This window comes from Lissotriton helveticus, chromosome 7 (genome assembly GCF_964261635.1).
Source record: "Lissotriton helveticus chromosome 7, aLisHel1.1, whole genome shotgun sequence".
Lineage (NCBI taxonomy): Eukaryota > Metazoa > Chordata > Amphibia > Caudata > Salamandridae > Lissotriton > Lissotriton helveticus.
The window spans coordinates 1,954,643,017-1,954,664,982 of NC_136068.1; the positions used below are offsets into that span (position 1 = coordinate 1,954,643,017).

General features: G+C 50.7%; 1 protein-coding gene across 1 annotated transcript in view; it reads left to right on the forward strand.

The window, feature by feature from the left end:
* Window positions 1-21,966, forward strand: part of LOC144770977 (E3 ubiquitin-protein ligase TRIM39-like) — a 159,363-nt gene that overhangs the window by 19,501 nt on the left and 117,896 nt on the right. The window contains exon 2 of the mRNA XM_078655843.1: window positions 11,622-11,717. Within this exon, the coding sequence (XP_078511969.1) occupies window positions 11,622-11,717 (96 nt within the window). The remainder of the gene's footprint in view (window positions 1-11,621; window positions 11,718-21,966) is intronic.

Genomic DNA, 21,966 nt, shown 5'->3' on the forward strand with positions numbered 1-21,966 from the left:
TGGGGTCTGTGAGAGGGGGGGGTCCCTGGGGTCTGTGAGAGGGGGCGGTCCCTGGGGTCTGTGAGAGGGGGGGGTCCCTGGGGTCTGTGAGAGGGGGGGTCTCTGGGGTCTGTGAGAGGGGGGGGTCCCTGGGGTCTGTGAGAGGGGGGGTCTCTGGGGCTGTGAGAGGGGGCGGTCCCTGGGGTCTGTGAGAGGGGGGGGTCCCTGGGGTCTGTGAGAGGGGGGGTCTCTGGGGTCTGTGAGAGGGGGGGGTCCCTGGGGTCTGTGAGAGGGGGGGTCCCCGGGGTCTGTGAGAGGGGGTCCCTGGGGTCTGTGAGGGGGGGGGTCCCTGGGGTCTGTGAGAGGGGGGGTCTCTGGGGTCTGTGAGAGGGGGGGTCCCTGGGGTCTGTGAGAGGGGGGGTCCCTGGGGTCTGTGAGAGGGGGCTCCCTGGGGTCTGTGAGAGGGGGGGGTCCCTGGGGTCTGTGAGAGGGGGGGTCTCTGGGGTCTGTGAGAGGGGGGGTCCCTGGGGTCTGTGAGAGGGGGAGGTCCCTGGGGTCTGTGAGAGGGGGGTTCCCTGGGGTCTGTGAGAGGGGGGTTCCCTGGGGTCTGTGAGAGGGGGGGGTCCCTGGGGTCTGTGAGAGGGGGGGTCTCTGGGGTCTGTGAGAGGGGGGGGTCCCTGGGGTCTGTGAGAGGGGGAGGTCCCTGGGGTCTGTGAGAGGGGGGTTCCCTGGGGTCTGTGAGAGGGGGGGTCCCTGGGGTCTGTGAGAGGGGGGGTCTGTGAGAGGGGGGGGTCCCTGGGGTCTGTGAGAGGGGGGGTCCCTGGGGTCTGTGAGAGGGGGGGGTCCCTGGGGTCTGTGAGAGGGGGGGGTCTCTGGGGTCTGTGAGAGGGGGGGTCCCTGGGGTCTGTGAGAGGGGGGGGTCTCTGGGGTCTGTGAGAGGGGGGGTCTCTGGGGTCTGTGAGAGGGGGGGTCCCTGGGGTCTGTGAGAGGGGGGGGTCCCTGGGGTCTGTGAGAGGGGGGGGTCCCTGGGGTCTGTGAGAGGGGGCGGTCCCTGGGGTCTGTGAGAGGGGGCGGTCCCTGGGGTCTGTGAGAGGGGGGGTCTCTGGGGTCTGTGAGAGGGGGGGGTCCCTGGGGTCTGTGAGAGGGGGGGGTCTCTGGGGTCTGTGAGAGGGGGCGGTCCCTGGGGTCTGTGAGAGGGGGGGTCTCTGGGGTCTGTGAGGGGGGGGTCCCTGGGGTCTGTGAGAGGGGGGGTCTGTGAGAGGGGGGGTCTCTGGGGTCTGTGAGAGGGGGGGTCCCTGGGGTCTGTGAGAGGGGGCGGTCCCTGGGGTCTGTGAGAGGGGGGTCCCTGGGGTCTGTGAGAGGGGGAGGTCCCTGGGGTCTGTGAGAGGGGGCGGTCCCTGGGGTCTGTGAGAGGGGGGGTCTCTGGGGTCTGTGAGAGGGGGGGGTCCCTGGGGTCTGTGAGAGGGGGGGTCCCTGGGGTCTGTGAGAGGGGGGGTCCCTGGGGTCTGTGAGAGGGGGGGTGCCTGGGGTCTGTGAGAGGGGGGGGTCCCTGGGGTCTGTGAGAGGGGGGTTCCCTGGGGTCTGTGAGAGGGGGAGGTCCCTGGGGTCTGTGAGAGGGGGCGGTCCCTGGGGTCTGTGAGAGGGGGGGTCTCTGGGGTCTGTGAGAGGGGGGGGTCCCTGGGGTCTGTGAGAGGGGGGGGTCCCTGGGGTCTGTGAGAGGGGGGGTCCCTGGGGTCTGTGAGAGGGGGGGTGCCTGGGGTCTGTGAGAGGGGGGGTCCCTGGGGTCTGTGAGAGGGGGGGTCCCTGGGGTCTGTGAGAGGGGGGGTCCCTGGGGTCTGTGAGAGGGGGGGTCCCTGGGGTCTGTGAGAGGGGGGGGTCCCTGGGGTCTGTGAGAGGGGGGGGTCCCTGGGGTCTGTGAGAGGGGGGGCTCCCTGGGGTCTGTGAGGGGGGCCCCAGGGTGTGTGGGAGGGGCCCCAGGGTCTGGGTGAAGGGGTCCCACAACATGCTCCTGTGTGAGGTGTGCAGCCCCTAGGTCCCAGTATCGAAAGCAAACAAAAGTGAGAGGTAGCAAACCGTGTGTTACAAGAGAAAAGTGACGTGTGCAAGTTACAAAAGAGAACCAAACACAGGTAGAAGGATAATACTGCAATAAATGGCAGACACTCAAACACACATCAAACGAATCACCGGAAATCTTCTGAATAGTTGGTTCTTTATTTAAACCCCCAGCACTGGAGAATTAGGTGTACAGCAGTGAGGAGTTCTCTTCATGTAATTGCTACCAAAGGAATATTACACAAGTGCACACTTCTAGAACATAACTGTACTTAGACTTGTATCTTAAAGTGACATACTACACAACCCCCTTCTTAAAGCAAAACAAAATAAATAATAATTAATATAAACTATGAGTTTTTCTTTTTTAACTAAGTACAATCAAACATTTAGTTTTTTTTTAACAATTCTTCCACTTGAAGTCTTAACAATGCATTCATCAGGAACAACCTTAGCTGTACTAGGTAAAGCTTGCAAATTTTCTTTTACTTGCAAAGTACATTCAGGTGGAGAAATAATATCTGAAATTACTGAATCTTCATTCACACTCCTAGGATTCGAATCATGAGAAACATCAGGTGTATTATCACTGGAGAGTGAAGCTGTGGTGGCGCCGAGTGATGCCTTTTATGACCCTGAGTAATGCTGTGGTGACCCTGAGTGGTGCAGTTTTTGACCCTGAGTGATGCTGTGGTGGCCCTGATTAAGGCTGTGGTTGCCCTGATTAATGCTGAGATTAAGGAGAGTGCTATTGTTGTAGAAAGCTTTGAATCCAAAGTGGGAGCACACTGCTAATATTACCTTGGACTTTTATCTGAAAACAAGCAAACAAAACCAGGTTGCGTGTGGAGTGCGCTTGGAAATATTACCTTTTCTATTCACTCATGCAGGTCTATGTTTGGAATTTGTCTTAGTTACAAGCATTTGTCTTTGTCCTGTGCATCAACAAATACAAAAACTGACCCAATAGCGCTACATTTATAGTTAATTAGGCCGTAAAGAGCAATATAACACAAATAGCAATAAAAGGTGAAAAAAAAACGAGGCAATAATACGAACAATCCAAGACCACCAGAGAGAGCACAAGGTAATAATAAAAAAGCGATGTTAAAACAGTCACAGTAAAACCAAAACACAAATGAAATCATATCCGTGTGCATGTTACCCCAAAAAAAATCCCCTTACAATTTTTGTTAGATTTTGAATGCCTCCATTTTTGAGTTGTCCATTTAGCAGGCGTTCACCCATATGCCAAAATTACAGGACTTCAACAACACAGTGGTAAAGAGGATGGCTCTATCTGCCTTCTGCCACAATGGCGCCTCGTCTGTTTCCTTCTAACACTTCTTAGGGTGAACAACCGTTACAATGAAACTTTTACAACGCGGTCATTACAACGCAAACCATTACAACGCATTGCGCTGGGGGCCGCTCTAGGAAAGGGAATATATTTAATTTACTATCCAACACCTTCCCTACTATTTACGGGGACTGGAGTTGGAATAGTAAATTAAATAAATCACTATCCAGCGCCTAAAAGCAATATGCGTTGTAATGGTATGCGATGTAAAAACCGCGTTGTAAAGGCAGGCGTTGTAATAGCTTGCGTTGTAACATCATACATCCCTTCTTAGGGTAGCATTTGAATGTAAATGCTACCAAGCCGGGGTGTCTGCATTTTTTGAACTATAAACACTAAAGGGTTTCCGACCTTGCTGCAAGAACACAGGGTGGTAATGGGACAGTCTATAATTGTAAAACAAGCGCCTGCGGGGTGTATGCTGATGCGGCAGGGCTCTGAGCTTAGGTGGTAATGGGACAGTCTATAATTGTAAAAAAAGCCAGAGTTTGTAGCGCCCTCATGGCACTCTACGGAGCAGTGCTTGCTGAGGCAGATAAAGATCTGGACATGTCCCTGCATCATAGCAGCAGCTTCCATTAACTAGCGTTGCGAAGCCAGGGACTGTGGTCAGAGAGTGATACGTTTAAGCGGGGGGGGGCTGATGGCGCAAGCGCCTGTGGGGTGTATGCTGAGATGGCAGGGTTCTGAGCTTAGTTGGTAATGGGACAGTCTATAATTGTAACGAGTGAGGGCCATTTGAAGGGCTAGGGGCCCCAATGCGCTGTAGGGGACTGTATTACGCCACTTGTGTCTGGTCTGCAGAAGTACAAACTAAGAATTTGAAATGTACCACAGTGATTGGGCTTGACTATACTAATAATAATGTATTTGTACCCAAACAAACCCTTTTTAACCACAGTAGGATAAGGAAGCTCTGGGGGAAAATGACATAATGTTCTAACTTCTACCAAGCAGTTTGTATGCAGTGGTTTGATAACAGTTCATAGCTCACTGAACTATATTAGCATTGTAACTGCAAGTAACAAAGGGATCTCTGGGGCGGGGGAGCGGATCCCATTGAAGCATGGCCTCGCGGCTGTGAAAGAAGTGTGAACAGCAGGGATGTAATTAGGAGGGGGAGGAGAAGTGAGGCCGAGCACCCTGGGGGAAGCAACAGGTGGCTTTGATGTGGACGCGCGAGGCAGGTGGATGGAAAGTGCGTGCAGTAGGGGCAGAGCGGAGCGGAGCGGAGCGGATCGAAGTGAAGCTGCTGGTGGCAATGATGCGAGGCAGGCTGATGGAAGCTCTTGCACGGACACATGCACTCGTCGAAATCCGCCGCCTGGTTTAGCTTTCATGATCCAACCCTATAATTCTCCCCTATCCATTCCTTGCGGAATGGGATAGGCGGGAGCTAAAAAAAAAACGGTTTATATGGAAAATTAGAAACACAGTAATAGAGAAGTTTTGAAACGTAAAAGAATCAAGGAACTATTCTAATTTGTTTTTTATTACCTACTGGCGGTTGCCAGTAGGTAGTTATAGAGTTAGGACAGAGTTTCCATAGGAAGAACATTTTTTGTATTGCTTATAACTTTGGCGTTGTTTGATGAATCTTCAAATCCCAATTATTTGCTCATATCAGCTCCTATGTCGAAAGTTTAGGGGTGATTTGTCAAGGGGGGCTGAGATAAAAGGGGGTCTCGAAACGTGTTTTCTCCATGTTCATTTCCATAGGAAACTTTAGACAAGGCTACAGGTCGAACGGGTGAACGGAATTACCGCATATTTGGCAGGGAGAAGGGTTTTGGTCTAGAAAGCACACTTTTTTAAATTTATTTGGTGTAAATCCGTTCAGTAGTCTTTGAGAAATATCGAAATAAAGAGGGCAACTCCTCGTCGTAATGTTCATGTAGTATATTTATTCTTGTGATTAGATGGTCAAGTGCTGCATTCAAGTAGAAATGTAATCTGGTAAGAAACCCCACCGGGAGCAGATAACCTCCTGCTCAGCCTCCAGGTAACTGATAAATCCCTTTAACAGCAACCGGCATAATCATGGATGACATCAGAGACATGACATAGATAAGCAGACACTAACACTAAGTAGGGACAAAGAGGGAGGAAGAGCAGGATGTAACACACCTCCCCCAACTGAAAAGATGAAGATAAAACAGAAGATGGCAGAAGCAGAAAGGCAGAAGAAAGAACTGTTGTGAAGAAAGTAGACACTCTTCAATAAAAGGTTCCAGTTGTAGATTTATTTCCTGAGGATAGAAAGACAGCTTAACCACATAGGTCTGCCAGCTTCCCCAGTCAGCCTCCAACTGACTCCACAAAGAACACAGAATCATAGAACACACACAGAAAATTCTACAGCCTACATTTAACCATAATAAGGATACCACAAGAACATAAACGCACATGAAATAAACGCCCTCTTCATCATGGTGGAAAGAAGAGGTAACATCAAAGGGCGCAGGTACAAGGGTTGTAAATTGATGGGCTCTGGGCGCTGTAGGATACTAGCCGCTGTAGTATAAGTGTGTAAGTAGTGTTAGTATGCGTTTATAGTATATAGGTAGTGGGAAGCGAACTACTCACCCCTACTAGTGTGAAGTCTCTGTGATTAAACCGTGAGCCTAAATTGTGAGCTCATTGCTGTAAAGTGATGTGCTCTGGGCGCTGTAGCATAGCTGTGGAAGTAGTGTTTGCGTTTATACAATACAAGGAGCGGGAAGCAAACTACTCACCCCTACCGGTGTCAAGACTCGTGGATGAAACCATGAGCTCATTGCTGTAAAGTCATGTGCTCTGTAGTATTCCAATGTAAGTCATATTAGAATGTTAGTAGGTAATTCTACTAGAATCTAAGTATGTAATGTTAGAATGTAGGACGGTCATGAGGGGAAACTTGCGGAGTTTGTACACGGTGCTGGAGAAGACGGTTGCCGTGCTGTCTGCTCCTGTTGGTGGCTGTTTCAGGTGTCTTGTTTTCCTGTAATAAATCTACTTATTGGATCCACTGCTGTCTGCCTCTTCACTACTTAAATTTGGCGACGAGCGGGAGAAGGTAAAAAGAAGGCAGCACTCGCCAATATTTCATAATTGCTTGTGTTGTGCTGAAGACCTGTTTTCTTCGTGTAGATGTTTCTACTCATGCCAGGGTCGTCAGCTCATTGAACTATGTCATCCAACTTCTGGTAGGATTTATATTTTTAGATTTTGCGCTTCCTCTCCTTCTTCACTACATTCTGGTAGCTGTACTACACGTGTGTAAGTAGTGTTAGTATGCGTTTATACTAACAAATGCAGTCCCTGAAGCCTTGGTGGTCCTAGGCAGTGCCTTATTGGTTCTGTAATCGCACGGGCAGTACTCATGGTGTTATAAAGTGATACACTCATAGACCTCTTGCAGTTGTAGAATTACCCAGGCTTCATTTGTGTAATAGTCAGTTAGATTGTAATATTACAAAGGTTTGCCCTCATAATCTCCTATAAACAGATGATTTTCACAATAAACTATAGACCAGTGTTGTCAGAAAATAAAGACCTATACACAGTTATTTATTTCAAAAAAAGTAACCTTTATTAAAACACAAATAGAAACGAAAGTTTAATAGAACAAACAGTATAATATAAACAAGCATTTACAATACAATGGTCTCGGCATTATTAAAGGTAGAGCTATTGGCATAGCTCCTATATATATATTTTTTTAAATCTTAAATACATGGCATTGTCATTTACATTGCCAATAGCTTAATCGTTAAATAAATGGCATTGTCATTTACAATGCCAATATGTTAATCGCTCGCAAATGCATGCCCTATTGCATTTACACCCAAGAGCCACACACAAAGCCACCCACACAGAGCCCCACACACACACAGAGCCCCACACACACACAGAGCCCCACACACACACAGAGCCCCCCCCACACAGAGCCCCCCCCACACAGAGCCCCCCACACACACAGAGCCCCCCACACACAGAGCCCCCCACACACACAGAGCCCCCCACACACACAGAGCCCCCCACACACACAGAGCCCCCCACACACACAGAGCCCCCCCACACACAGAGCCCCCCACACACACAGAGCCCCCCACACACAGAGCCCCCCACACACACACAGAGCCCGACACACAGAGCCTGACACACAGAGCCCGACACACACACAGAGCCCCCCCCACACACAGAGCCCCCCACACACACACAGAGCCCGACACACAGAGCCTGACACACAGAGCCCGACACACACACAGAGCCCCCCACACACACAGAGCCCCCCACACACAGAGCCCCCCACACACACACACAGCCCGACACACAGAGCCCGACACACAGAGCCTGACACACACAGAGCCCCCCCACACACACAGAGCCCCCCCCACACACACAGAGCCCCCCCACACACACAGAGCCCCCCACACACAGAGCCCCCCCCACACACAGAGCCCCCCCACACACAGAGCCCCCCCACACACAGAGCCCCCCCACACACAGAGCCCCCCCACACACACAGAGCCCCCCACACACACAGAGCCCCCCCCCCACACACAGAGCCCCCCCACACACAGAGCCCCCCACACACACAGAGCCCCCCCACACACACAGAGCCCCCCCCACACACACAGAGCCCCCCCCACACACAGAGCCCCCCCCACACACAGAGCCCCCCCCACACACAGAGCCCCCCCCACACACAGAGCCCCCCCCACACACAGAGCCCACCCCCACACACAGAGCCCCCCCCACACACAGAGCCCCCCCCACACACAGAGCCCCCCACACACAGAGCCCCCCCCCACACACAGAGCCCCCCCCCACACACAGAGCCCCCCCCCACACACACAGAGCCCCCCCCACACACACAGAGCCCCCCCGCACACAGAGAGCCACACGCACACAGAGAGCCACACGTACCCAGAGCCCCCCACACGCGTGCAGAGAGCCACACACACACACAGGGCCACACACGCGGGCAGAGGGCCACACACACACACTGAGGCTCAGGGAAGCCAGCTCGGACCACAGGGTGTGCTCAGCCCCGCAGCCCCTCCATGCACCGGTACTCGCCTGCTGTGCCTACGATGTGTGCGTGTTTTACCTCAGCGCTGAGTGGCAATGGCTAGCATGAGGCAGGGGTGGAGTGGGTCCCTGGCATTTGCGAGGGGAGGCACGGACAGTGGGCGGGAGGGAGGGAGAAGGCACGGACAACGGGAGGGAGGGCGGGGGATAAACAAGGCACAACAACGGGAAGGGGAGGATAGAGAACATGGACAACAGGGAGGAGGCGGGAACAAATGGATCGCTGACAATGGGAGGAGGGCGGGAGGATGGAAAACGCAGACAATGAGGGGTGTAACTCACCTGCAATGGCAGCGGGGCTGTTATAGAAAACAACCCAAAAAACTAGACGATCCTCACCGGCAGACGCAGAGACTCTGGAGAGGCAGCAGGATCCACTCGTGCCAGCGTTCACCGAAAAAAAAAAATGGCGGCTGCAAAGCGCTGCAAATTTCGGATTCGGGGGCGTGTTCGGCGTTCTAAAAAGGGGCGTGGCTAAAAAGTGAAAAGAACAGCACGAACACGCCCCCGAATCCGAAAGAGACGGAGCTTCTTTCGAGGGACGCCTCTCTCCTCCAATGGCTGGCCTCCGTTTAGGAAGCCAGCCAATGTAGGAGATACGAGGAGAGAGGCGGGTTTAAGCACCCTACTGAAAGACATTAAATCTCCGACTTCGGTCCTCGACCTAAAAACGTGGGTTGGACTCCAGTGGAAGCAGCGTAGAAAACCTGCAAGAAAAAAGTGAAACTGAAGTATGTGTTATGTGGAAGAGGCAAAGAAAGGTAGTCCGAATGAAAGGACGATAGTGAGAATGGGAGGGAGGGGGAGTGGGTGGAAGGGAGAAGGGGAGGAGGAGACAGAGCGTCGGCCTACTGCTCCCCGCCCTCAGTGTTTACTGTCCCGTTAGTCTAGGACGCTGGGGTCCATGAGAGAGTGTGGTCCAGCAAGCCCTTAAAATGAAACATATGAAGCCAGAGATTAGGGGCCATATTATCAAGGAAATGCGATACCATTATCGCCGCTTTAGCGTCCGGAAACTGCCGCTAAAGCGGCAATAAGGGGCTTGATAGTATGCCCTTGTGAATTAAGCCGAGGTTCTGGTGTGAACCTGGGCTTCAATGGAAATTCACAAGGGCATATTATCAACCCCTTATCACCGATTTAGCGGCAGTTTGCTGCCGCTAAAGTGGCGATAATGTTATCGCCGTTCTTTGATAATATGGCCCTGCATTATTAGCTATGGGAAAATCGCTTGCATGTACCTGTGCACCCAGGGTGCTGCACCCCAACCCCTTCTTGAGCACTGTGCTCAATTGTAGCTCCTGCACACCGAGGTTTCACTGCTCACCTGTCACCACCGATGTGTCCCACGACGTATCGGTGCAAGCTCAGAGTACGGGGTACGTTTGTACAGTCTGGGACGGTGTCTTGATACCACGATGGAAAGCGTCCGAATGCCCAGGGCATCATCGCGAGGTGTGCTCCCGCTCCGCCCAGCTTGAGCCAATCAATTCAGTGTCTGAAAACCTACGCAGCCAGACTGATGCTTCCTACCCCCACCGCTGCACCATACTCAATTGGAGGCCCTGTGCACCCAGGCCGCTCTGCTCACCTGTTGTCCTTGTTGTGTGAACAAACACTACGGACAGCAGTGCTCACAATTCAGCTGTAGTGATGATTTCAGGATGGTGTACACCTCATGGATCCCTTTCGAAGACGACAGGCAGTAGGGTTCACAATTTAGAGCAGTCACTTATACTTGTAGTTACTCATCAATACAGGACTATAATATGCACTCATATATCTATACATCCAGTCACACTCTGCCACTCATCCATAGTTACTCACACCTAGTCAGTAACGCAAAGAATCCATCAAATACCCATTTAATCATGTATAGTTATTCACACACTAACTTCCTTATTTTTAGACATACCACATCACTTATTTATACAGATACGAACACATACTTACTGTCTTATACAATCACTGATAGAAGCAGACACTTATTTAAACACCCACTCTTCAAATAACTTAGTCTCACGCATACTCATTTATATACTCAAACATTGACATATAGTGGCCTGAAACATATGTATTTAGTCAGATATACCACTGAGACATTTATTCACTTCCCAACACACCCACAGACACACTAACTCACCCATACAGCCCTTCCCAGATGCACTTTTTAATCCATCCAACCAGTGAATCACCCACTCAGACATCTATGCAGAGACTCATACAACACACGCAGGGACCCATACAGATACTCAAGCAACAAATCAATAACCCATATAGACACTCATGTACCAATTCAGCAACTCATGCAGTTGCTCACACACCAATGGAGAGACTAATACAGACGCTCACACAGTTTAGTCACTAACCGATGCATTCAGTAAGATATGTTCAATCACTCACTTATACAGTCAGTCACGCACCTACGAAATAATTCCTTTAGGCACTTGTAAATGTATTCAGTCTTCAATACACCTTGAATATATATATATATATATATTAAACTTTACAGAAACGCACATTCACTGGATGATGTCATTCAGTGATGTCACTGACCATGTCATGAGTGATGTAATATGTGACCTCACCAGTGCATTGCTGGGGCGCGAATTATAGTTAGCTAAACTAACTATAACAGGCACATTTTTCTGGTTTTATGAGTTGTGCAACTAACTATAATGTCCCTGAAACCTGTGTTTTTTTAGTGAATATATATCTATATCCGTAGGAGGGCATAATCTGGAACTTGATAGCTCCAATGCAAGATGTCATTGACGGTGGGCAGGTTTCGACAGGGTTGCTCTTGTTTGGAGTGTGTAGTAATGTACACAATTGTAGGGCTATGTTTATCTTTCAGGTTTCTTCCATGTATATTTACCAGTGGCTGTTTTTCGACTCCTTCTATCCCCACAATTCCTTCTCCATTAAACTTCCTTGATTGTACAAAACCTCCTTTTGAAGATGCAGTCAAGACTCCACTAGTATGGAAATTCCAGCTCCTCCATTGACTATTACAACACCTCGAGGTGTGTCAAAGAACCTTGCCTTCAGATTTATGGCACAGTTGATATTCCTTGTGTGAAGCATGAATTTGGCGATACGTGAAACGGGTTCTTGTGCACGTCTAATTCACGGACTTCTCTCCAAGCAGGCTGACCTCCAGGAGTGGCTGCAGCTTATGAGAACAGAGGTACAAGACCTCCAGGAACCCAAACAGAAAGAAGAGGCTACATTTAGAAGCTTACGGGTGAGTGGGGGACTGCTCCCTGGCGGATGTTGGGGTGTGCTTTATTTGTCCTAATCTAGTGTATAAAGAGGCTCTGAATCGTGAGATCAAAACAGAGGGGAGTCTTCTCCAGGTGGTCGTGACTGCAACTCTGTGCTCTTTTGGCACATTTGAGGGAGATGCACAAGATCAATTTAACAAAATGAATATCACTGTACCTCGATGCACGTCCTGAGATGCTGAATGCTAAGTATCAGTGCACATTAATGCAACATGTTGTGCTAGTGGAGGAACAATTTTTTGTAGGGGGATTACATTGTTGAAGATGTTGAAAAGAGTACAGGCAATAGTTTTTTGTCAAGTACACTTGAAAGAACTTGGACAACAAGAAGAAAGAAAGATGGAGCACTATTCTTCCAGCAATTTCGAGAATGATTGTTGAGACTGCATTTACCCATGGGTGCCTTTGATGCTTTTTAGGTCTCTGCCTTCGCAAGACTGCGCACATGCGCAGTCGAGCTGGCGAGATTTAATGGGGTAGGGCAGTGGTTCCCAAACTTTTAACTCCTGAGGACCCCCACTGAATCACTACTGGAAGCCGGGGACACCCAAGCAATTTGTAAAATTTAAATTTCTTTTTAAAAACACCTTTTGAAGCAGAGGTAATTTCAAGAGGGAGACAGCCTGAATCGGGTCTATTGGCATGGACATGTATGCATACAGTAGTGCATTATTTAGTGGTACAAGTCTCCTGCTCTCAGCCATAGCAGCACCTCTACATTCTCATTCCAGAGCCTTGGAGTGGTGGCCCTTCCTTACAGCAACAGGTTGAATGTTTGTAAATTAGTAGCACTTTTACCTATTCACAGTTTAAGGTCTAAAATATTATACAATTATGAAGCATTTTATAATAGACGTGCCCCAAGGAGCGACGAATATTGTGAAAATTCTAACAAGATAGTGCACAAAGCCATGATTCCAGTGTACAGAGCAAATTCAAGGTCTATATTAGGAGTTCATCATGGAAGTGCAAGAGATGGCAGGAAGGTATCTGCACAGAAGGCATATTGTTTCAGCGAGATCATGGAACAATGCTATGCCAATTACCATAAACCCCTGTTAGACATAATCTTTAGTCACAGACCGCAGAACAGCATTTTACCACCAAGGGGTGAGCAGTGCAGTTAAGGCATATTTCAGAGAGGCCTCGCGTGGCACCTGACATGACCCTCTCTGGTTAGGATGCCCACTGCCCCGTCCCTTACCAACAACAAACTGCAAAGGCTACACAGAATAAGAGCTTGATATGCCTGAATATGAAAGCTTGACAGCGCACACAATTCACCCAGGGGCTTGTGGAAAGTGAGCAATTAGACAGCAGCACGAAAATCCTACTGCTGATCCTGACTGCATCTATTTTTACCTGCCTGCCAAGTAACGGTAACCTATACACATGTACCTTTCAACGCTTTATTGCTTTTATTGTATTGCCTGTATTTTCATTGTTTTGTTTGTGACTACTGTTGTCTGTCTTCCCCCGCTACCTGTATGTGGTCCGGTCCCCTTATTTTTCCCCTCTGTTCCCCTCGCAGTCCCCTTGCTCTCTCTGCCCGGTCTTTCCTTCTGTACCCCTGGCTGCCCCGTGTCTCTGCCTGGTTTTCCCTTTTGTTCCCCTCGCTGCCCCTGTGCCTCTCTGCCCGGTCTGCCTTCTGTTCTTAGCTGCCCCTGTATTCTGTATTTTGCCTCTGTGCCACTTGTTTTTTGTGCCTGTCTGCCCTCTGTGCCAATCGTTTTTCCCTCGTTTTTGTGCCTTTCTGCCCTCTGTTCCACTCGCTTTTCCCTGGTTTTTGTGCCCTTCTGCCCTCTGTTCCACTTTTTTGTGCCCTTTTGCCCTCTGTTCCACTCGTTTTTTGTGCCCTTTTGCCCTCTGTTCCACTTGTTTTTCCCTGGGTTTTGTGCCCATCTGCCCTCTCCCACGCGTTTTTTGTCCCATTCAATGTTCCCTCGTTTTTTGTGCCTTTCTGCCCTCTGTTCCACTCGTTTTTCCCTCGTTTTTGTGCCCTTCTGCCCTCTGTTCCACTCCTTTTTTGTGCATTTCTGGCCTCTGCCCACTAGTTTTTCCCTCGTTTTTGTGCCCTTCTGCCCTCTGTCCCACGTGATTTTTGTGCCTTTCTGCCTTCTGTGCCACTCGTTTCCCCAGCCGCTGTGCCCCCCTGCAGCCCCGCCCCCCTGACTGCCCACTCGCTGCCCCTGCCTCCCGATTGTATTGTTGTGGGCTTGCCGAACCTGCATCAACATTCACAGCTCTTGTGTGCTGTAAGGACGCATGGGCGTTTCATTTTTCACTACGATGACAGGCACTCGAGTCGTGCGGACCCCCTGGAAATGTCTCACGGACCCCTGGTGGTCCGCGGACCACAGTTTGGGAAACGCCGAGGGAGGGTATTTTCTACTAGCGAGGTTAAGCCCCTCCCCTCTTCTCCATTGGCTGGTGTCACCGTTCATGCAAAACGGTGGCCAGCCATTGGAGTAATGGTCCTAGTGATCTTTCTTTGTAGGCCCCGTTCTTTTCAGACGGGGTTCCTTGACTTACTGCTGGCGTAAAAGGTTTCTTATCTTTTTTTATGGGTCCAGATGGCCCCATAAAGAAGATGAGGAATCTTTTATGCCAGCAGAAAGTCATGCGCTGCTTGTGACTTCAGAGGCATGACATCAACTAGCGTGGACGCCGGGCGGAGTATAAGCAGTGAGCCTCGGTGAAGGGTTTGGTGACTGCGCCTTCGAAAAACAGTTAATGTTTTGTGATAAAGTACACATGTAAAATGAGTGTGCTGCCAAATAATCACTTGAACTTGTTTCGCCACGCTTTCGAATGTACTGCTTGCTTTTGGGGTATGTAAAAAAACAAAAACAGTGTATTTAGGAAATCATTTGCATTGATGTCCGTGTGCTTGCTTCGGAGCCTGCACGGTTAAAAAAAAAAACATCTGGCACCCGTCGGCTCTTCGCAACCTCTTTATATGCTAGGAGTTTTGCTGGTAGTGTTTTGAGAAAATCCACCATTGGCCGACATGCAACTATAAATTATATCGTGTGTGTTTCTATGTGTGTGTCTGTCTGTGTCTATGTATGTGTGTGTGTGTCTGTGTGTGTGTGTCTGTGTGTGTGTGTCTCTGTGTGTCTGTCTGTGTGTCTGTCTGTGTGTCTGTGTGTGTGTCTGTCTGTGTGTCTGTGTGTGTGTGTGTCTGTGTATGTGTCTGTGTCTGTGTGTCTGTGTCTGTGTGTGTCTATGTGTGTGTCTATGTCTGTGTGTGTGTGTGTGTCTGTGTGTGTGGCTGGCTGTGGCTCGCGTGTGTGACTCGCGCACGTGGCTGCGTGTGGCTCGCATGCGCCTGTGGGGGGCGGCTCGCATGCGCCTGTGGGGGGGCGTGTGCGGGGCGCGCGTGTGCAAATGCAATAGGTCTCGCATTTGCGAGAGAGTAAGCTACTGCCATTGTAAATGACTGCCATTTATTTTTGTTTTCAAAACCAACACATAAATACAAATTGTCATTTACAGTGCCAATAGCTCCAACTTTTGCAAAGGCGAGACCATTGCATTGTAAATGCTTGTTTGTTATGTAATGTGCAGAGTATGCTGTGTAGAGTCTTCTTAAAATGCTACTGAAATAATGCATTTAACAACCAGCATTCATTATGCACTTATTCCCTTTTGAGTCTCAGGAATGCTGTGTGTTCTGTGTTCATGCGATATCCTTTGACAAACAGAGCAAATCTAAGACTTTGTGACTATTCCCTAGGTGCTAGACTAGATCGTAAACGTTAAAGCAGTACTCTTCCCACACGAGACCTCCTCTGAAACCAATTCATGCCGCATACTGCAAAAAAAGATTTCGCCCCCGCGAAGACCCTTCGTTCTCACAAGCTTACAACATTTATATCAAAAGAAAACTGAGTGGGGGCTGCGAAAGAGGGAGTGTGCTGGGTCTGACCCCAGACGGGAATATTTACAGTCGCGGCTCGCCGGGGGTGGGGGGGGGAAGGGTTGGTGTTTGCGCGGGGGTGGGTGGCAGCCTGAAGGGAGTTAAATATAATATATACAAAGGACAAAACTTACCTCAGCCGGTTCACGCCACCTCTGCTGCTCCCCTTGGCGCCTTGTTCACGAACGGGCCTGGAGTGGAGTAGCAGCCTCTCCCAGCTAATCCTGGCGCTGCCAGCAGCGCCAGGCATGCAAAGGGCACGGCTAATTTTCGCCCGCAGCACGCCCATTAGGAGACCGACGGGCTCCTAATGGGCATGCGCAAACAAGGAAAAACACAAGTGTGCATGAGTGGGCACGGTGCGAAAATTCGCCCTCCGTCCCCACTCATGACGCCAGACCGCCCACCCCCTTCAGTCTCTGAAGGGGGTGGGCGGTCTGACGTCATGCTGACTGACATGATTGATTGTCAGACAGTTCTCCCTTGGCGTCGTCTTTCAGTTTACTTAAGTTCAAAAGACCAGGGAGCTGCGGGCGGGGGGGCTACGCCCCCACGCCCGAATGGATGCACCGCGGCTGGTCTACAACACACTCAAAATATCATAAACCTTCTCCATCAATTGGGATTTACAGTCAATGCACAAAAGTCCCATCTTCAACCCTCACAACTGCAACCATATCTGGGAATAACGTAAAACACTCGCACAGATCTAGCCTCTCCCAGTACAGCCACAATTCAAAATTTCTAACTTTATTACTACAGTTTCAAAACAACCAATACCCAACGGTGAAGAATTTCATGCAACAATTAGGAATGATGGCATCTTGCAGTGCAATAGTGCCTCACGCAAGATTACACATGCATCCTCCATAGGAATGCTTAGCACGTCAGTGGAATCAGTCACTGGGTCAATTAACAGATCTAGTGTTGGTAGATGGTCGCTCTCTGCAATGGTGGAACACACAAAACAAAAGGGCAGCCCTTCATCGACCTTATTCCACAAGTCGTAATAACAGCAGATGCATCTCTCACAGGTTGGGGTGCCCATCTCCAGCCTCTAACAATTCACGGTTTATGGGATAGCAAGCAAAAGAGTCTCCACATCAACGGGGAGACACACTCTGCAGTTGGACCGCAGCTCTCAGACCATTTAGCATTGGGCTAAATTCATCTTCTGGCAGAATATCTTCTAGGCATGCACAACCAATTTGCTGACCTCAGCAGGATACGACACGTACACAAAGGGGAACTTAACCTTCAGGTTCTCCTTCCATACTTCCAAAAATGGGGGTTTCCACAGATTGACCTCTTCGCCACAGCAGAGAACTCAAAATGTCCAATCTTCGCCTCCAGATTCCCACACCATCTATCCAAAAGCAATGCCCTATGGATGAGCTGGTCAGGGATATTTGCTTACGCTTTTCCACCTCCCCCTCTCCTGTCCTTTCTGATTCGGAAACTCAGACAGACCTCACTCTTCTGATTCTAGTGGCTCACACATGGGCTCGTCAAACATGGTTCACCACACTACTAGAACTGTCAGTGGTTCCACACCAAAAGCTGCACCTCACTTCCAACCTTCTCACACAGAGCCATGGAAAAATTGGACATCCAAACCCCAAGGAGCTCAACCTAGCGATCTGGTTCCTGAAGTCAGAGTTCAGATACCTATATCTACCACCAGATTATCTGACCATTCTTAAAGAAGCAAGAACACCTACCACTAGAGCATGTTATTCAGCAAAGTGGAAAAGGTTTGTTATATAATGTAATAGCAACACAATTGATGCGCTAGCTGCAGCTGTACAAAATATTATGTTCGAGGCATGTGAGCTGTATATCACATGCTGTGCATAGCTCACCGTCAAATGTTGGGTCCGGATGTTTGCCCTTTGTTTTTGTTCGAAGAAGTCTTTTCCAGTCACGAGGTAGGTGACTCCTCCTTTCGGTGATAGTGCGCCTGGGCATCGACTCCATTGTTTTTTTGTTTTTTTTGTTTTTTTTCGCCATCTGGTTTGGATGTGAATTGCTGCACTCTGGTTCGGCACTGTTTCTCTGGTTCCCTTCGTGCAATCCACTACCCTCAACGGTATTGTTTCCCTATTGCATTTCCTATTCTCCTCGTATCATTTCAAACCAAGAATTTTCGATTGGAAAACTCGTAGAGGGCTGTTGGGCCTACCTGTGCCAGGCTCGCTAGCAGTTGATGGAACGAGCTTTATTTAAGCTCTGTCCCTGGTGTCACACCAACTTTCTGCGCAGCGACCTGCACAAAGTGTGCAATCTGTTTGTCCCAGGAACACGAAGAGAAAGCCTGCGACACGTGCCAATTGTTTCGACCAAAGGAGATGTACCTTGTCGGTCGGGCTCAGGGTCACGAAATGCAACAGAGAAGATTCCGACCAAGAACACGCTCTAGGAGCCGAGGAAGAAGAGCATGTCTCCGTGTCTGAAGCCGACTCCGACATGGAAGAAGAGGAGCAAGTAATACCGGGTCAACGTGCCGTGAGTACAGAAACTCCCTTGCCCCAACAACCAAAACCTAAAAAGGCTTTGGTCCTTCCCCTGCCTGTAGGCCAAGGTAGGCACAGAGAGTTTTGAGCACCCCACCCACAGGCCTGGTGCCAAAACACAAAATAAATCTTCCGGTTCGGGATTGAGTCGGCACCCAAACGGCACTGAATCGAAATCCTTGGTGCTGAAAACCAAGCATGTCCATCCTCCATCTTTGTCCAAGCCTAAATCTTCGGTGGCGAAGAGTTCTGGGCTAAAACTTTCGACGCCAAAAATTACAACTAAAGAGAGAGACTCCAACAAAAGTTTTTCGATCCAATGTTCCACCTCCTGATCCGAAACAAAAAAAAATGGTTCTTTCACCCAGATATTGGACATACTTATGCCAAATTACCTGAAAAAAGGAAATTGGCAGATCAGGATGAGCATCATACCACCAAAGAAAAGGAATATGGGTACAAACCCATCACCACCGTATATTCCACCTCCTTCACCTACTCATTACCCCCACTAATTCAACACCACCACTACCCTCTGACTCACCGGATGAGAGGGATGGGGATGACAACAGGCCACAAGATGCTGATCCATGGGAGTATTGTTGGAAATGGGATCCCCGGCTGGCCAGGGCTTTCGCCAAAGTCAGTCAGAGACCACCACTCCCAAGTCAGGGCAAGGGAGTTACACGCCAAGATAACCCCTACTCACCCTCTAGGTAACGTGGCGCGAGCAGCAAGGCTAAACTTGGAGGCGATGTAGGTTAAGTATTTGCGCACGCACCCCAGCAACAACAACCAAAGGCCCACCACAAAGGAAACTCCACACAAGGTTATGTAAAAATAGCCTTTGTATTATAATAAATATACATCAGATAAAACACACATCTTGTTACACTGTGCCAACAGGCACGGGCGGAATTTACAAGGGATATTGCACAGGACAGGGCCACTTGGACCACTGTCAGGGGTATCAGCACTTTTAGAACTTAGCACTTGTAGAAAGAAAAATCAGTGTAGCACACAATATAAAAATAGAGCACACAACCAGTAATCACTGGTAACAGGACCTCACTAGCACCACCTGTACTAGGGAGAAAACAACCACCTACATATCATAATACCTGTAGGGGTGTAAGAACAAAACACATGATACATTAACATTCAGCGGTGTAGGGAAATAAAACACATGATGCATCAACAATACATTCAGAGGTGTAAGGCACATGACGCATAAAAACACATTCAGAGGTGCAGAACAATAACAATGGCGCCAACTCACAAGTCACCACCTGTGACTGTCTCTGTGTCCAAATGTCAGGGCCTAAACGTGGCAGCTGCCCACAAAGTGCTGGGCAGCTGAATCATCAATAATGGGCCAACGCTGGAGCCTCGCAGGCTCTGCCCAACTGACTGTCTCTCAAGAGCCTCACTGGGCTCTGAACATCAATTATGCCCCTGAGCCTCTCAGGGCTCGTGAAACAACATCTGGGCGGGGGAGCCTCTCAGGGCTCAAGAGCAACGGTGGGGCCAATGTGGGAGCCTCGCTGGGCTCTAGAGAAATTACTGTGGCACCCCAGAGCCTCTCTGGCTCTCAAAACGAATATGCCCCTTCGTTGGAGCCCCCCTCCTGGGGACTCGAAATACGCAGATTGCCCCAAGGAGCCTCTCTGGGCTCTTAACAAATGACTGGCCCCTTTGAGCCTCCTGGCTCGGAAAGAAGATGCCTCCTCTGAGCCTCTCAGGGCTCAACACCAAAATGCGCCGTCTCCAGAGCCTCTCCGGGCTCAACAACACCGGTGCCCCCGGGGCCCCCGTGGGCCTCGTACCACAACTAGGGCGCCTCGAGCCTCTCGTGGGCTCAGACAACAATGGGGGCGCTCTCGAGCCTCTCGTGGGCTCAGACAACAATCTTGGGCGGGGAGCCTCGCAAGGCTCAACAAATCTGCCCCCCAGGAGCCTCGGGCTCCAAAACACGCAATGCCCCTCTCGTCGGGGCGGCCCCCTAGCAACCGGGGCCGCTCTGGGGAGAAGGCACCACTGCTCCCGCACTCACCGGCTGTCTGGCGGCGGCTCTGGTGCCGCGGGCGGGCTCCTCTCCCTCTCCGGGGCTTCTTCCGATGCGGGGCTCTCTTCTCCTCACGGGAGCCCCGCGAGCAGCGCCACCCTTTCTCCCCTTCTCACAGTGCGGCGCCGGGGGCGGGACTTCCGGTCCTTCTCCCGGTCAGGCCGCGTAGGGATTGGCCGGCCGGCCCTTCACTTCCGGGTCACCGCGGGCAGCGCGGCGGCCCGATTCAGGCAGGCAGGCGGGGTGTAAGCAGACGATGATTCAACCAAGGGGTTGGCTCCCTCGAGTTGATCCACAACGGGGCGATCAATGCCGGGTGGGCACCGGCCGAAGCAATCAAGGCGGCGCCAGGCAAACCTAAAGCGCTCCAAGCGCTATATGTGGAAAATAAAGCGCTCCCTCGCTAGGACACCATTAAAGCGCTCACAGGCGCTTGCGGGGGCAAAATACAGCGCTCCCAGCGCTGGGACAAAATCAAGCGCTCCCAAGCGCTAGAGGACCAAAATAGAGCGCTCCCAGGCGCTATAAGTAAAATAAAGGTCCAGCAGAGTCCTTCAGCAAGGCAGGGGGCAAGGCTGGGCCCAGAGCCAGCACACTGGGTCTCCAGGCAGGGAGACACCCCAAGTGGCGGTCCTCTGGCCCAGCGGCAGCAACAGCCCCCTCAGGATCCTGGAAGAGAACAACTTCAGTGGGGACACAGCCCCATTTTTATACAGTATTTCCCTTTGTCTGAGATGCAGGGTGGGGGGAAAACCAGTTTCAGCTGGCTTTGGAGCACTCTTGATGGCCCAACCACCCATTTCTTTCACTGGGGAGGCTAGGGTCGTTAGACACACCACAGGGGGGCGGAGCCAGCATTGTGTGGGGAAAACCCAGCCCATCCAGGACACAGGTACACTCCTCCCACACATCACTCATGCTAATCTCCCACTCACCACCGGGCAAACCCATCCAGACTTCCTGGAGCCTGGCATGCCAGCCAGCTCCAGCCAATCACGCTCCATCACCCTCACAGCACATGCACACATATCTCAATGTCCAGAAGTAACACTTCCCTTCTAGACACATACATGCCGCAGACACCATCTCGCAGCATTCACTCTCACGAGTTTACACATACTAAACTCGAGCCTGCACTCCCCACGCATCAGGAACTACCAGGGACACACACATTCCCCATGCATTCCTATGGGAGGGCAGGCCAGCCATACTACACGCACGCACTTTCACTCTGGGACCCAGGGGAAAGTGCGCAGAGACCCAAAAATCACTGACACAGGGTCACACATAAGGCAAAAAGTTTAGGGGCGAACCTGCCCTGCGGGCCAAGTCCAACACAACCCCCTTCCAGCCAAAACGCAGGGGAGAACAATCACCACCGTGATGGACTTCCCTGCTTGGGGCGATAGAACACGGACGCAGGCCCGCCACTGCCGGGACACCCTCCTGTTCTATGCCACGGTGAACCCCTAGGGTTCCTTCTAAAGCTACCGTAAGGACCAGCTGGGCTACCCCACTGGTACTCCTCAGCTGTTTGCGGCCAGGACCAGGCCCTAGGCCACCCAGGTGCCACTGGTTCCTGCCTACTCACGAAGTGGGGGGTAGTAACCCCTGGCACATAGTAGCCATTCTCCACTCCTCCTGTCTGCAAGACAGGGCTAGACTGCCACTGGTTCTACAGCCTAGGGTCTACAACCTCAGGTGGACCA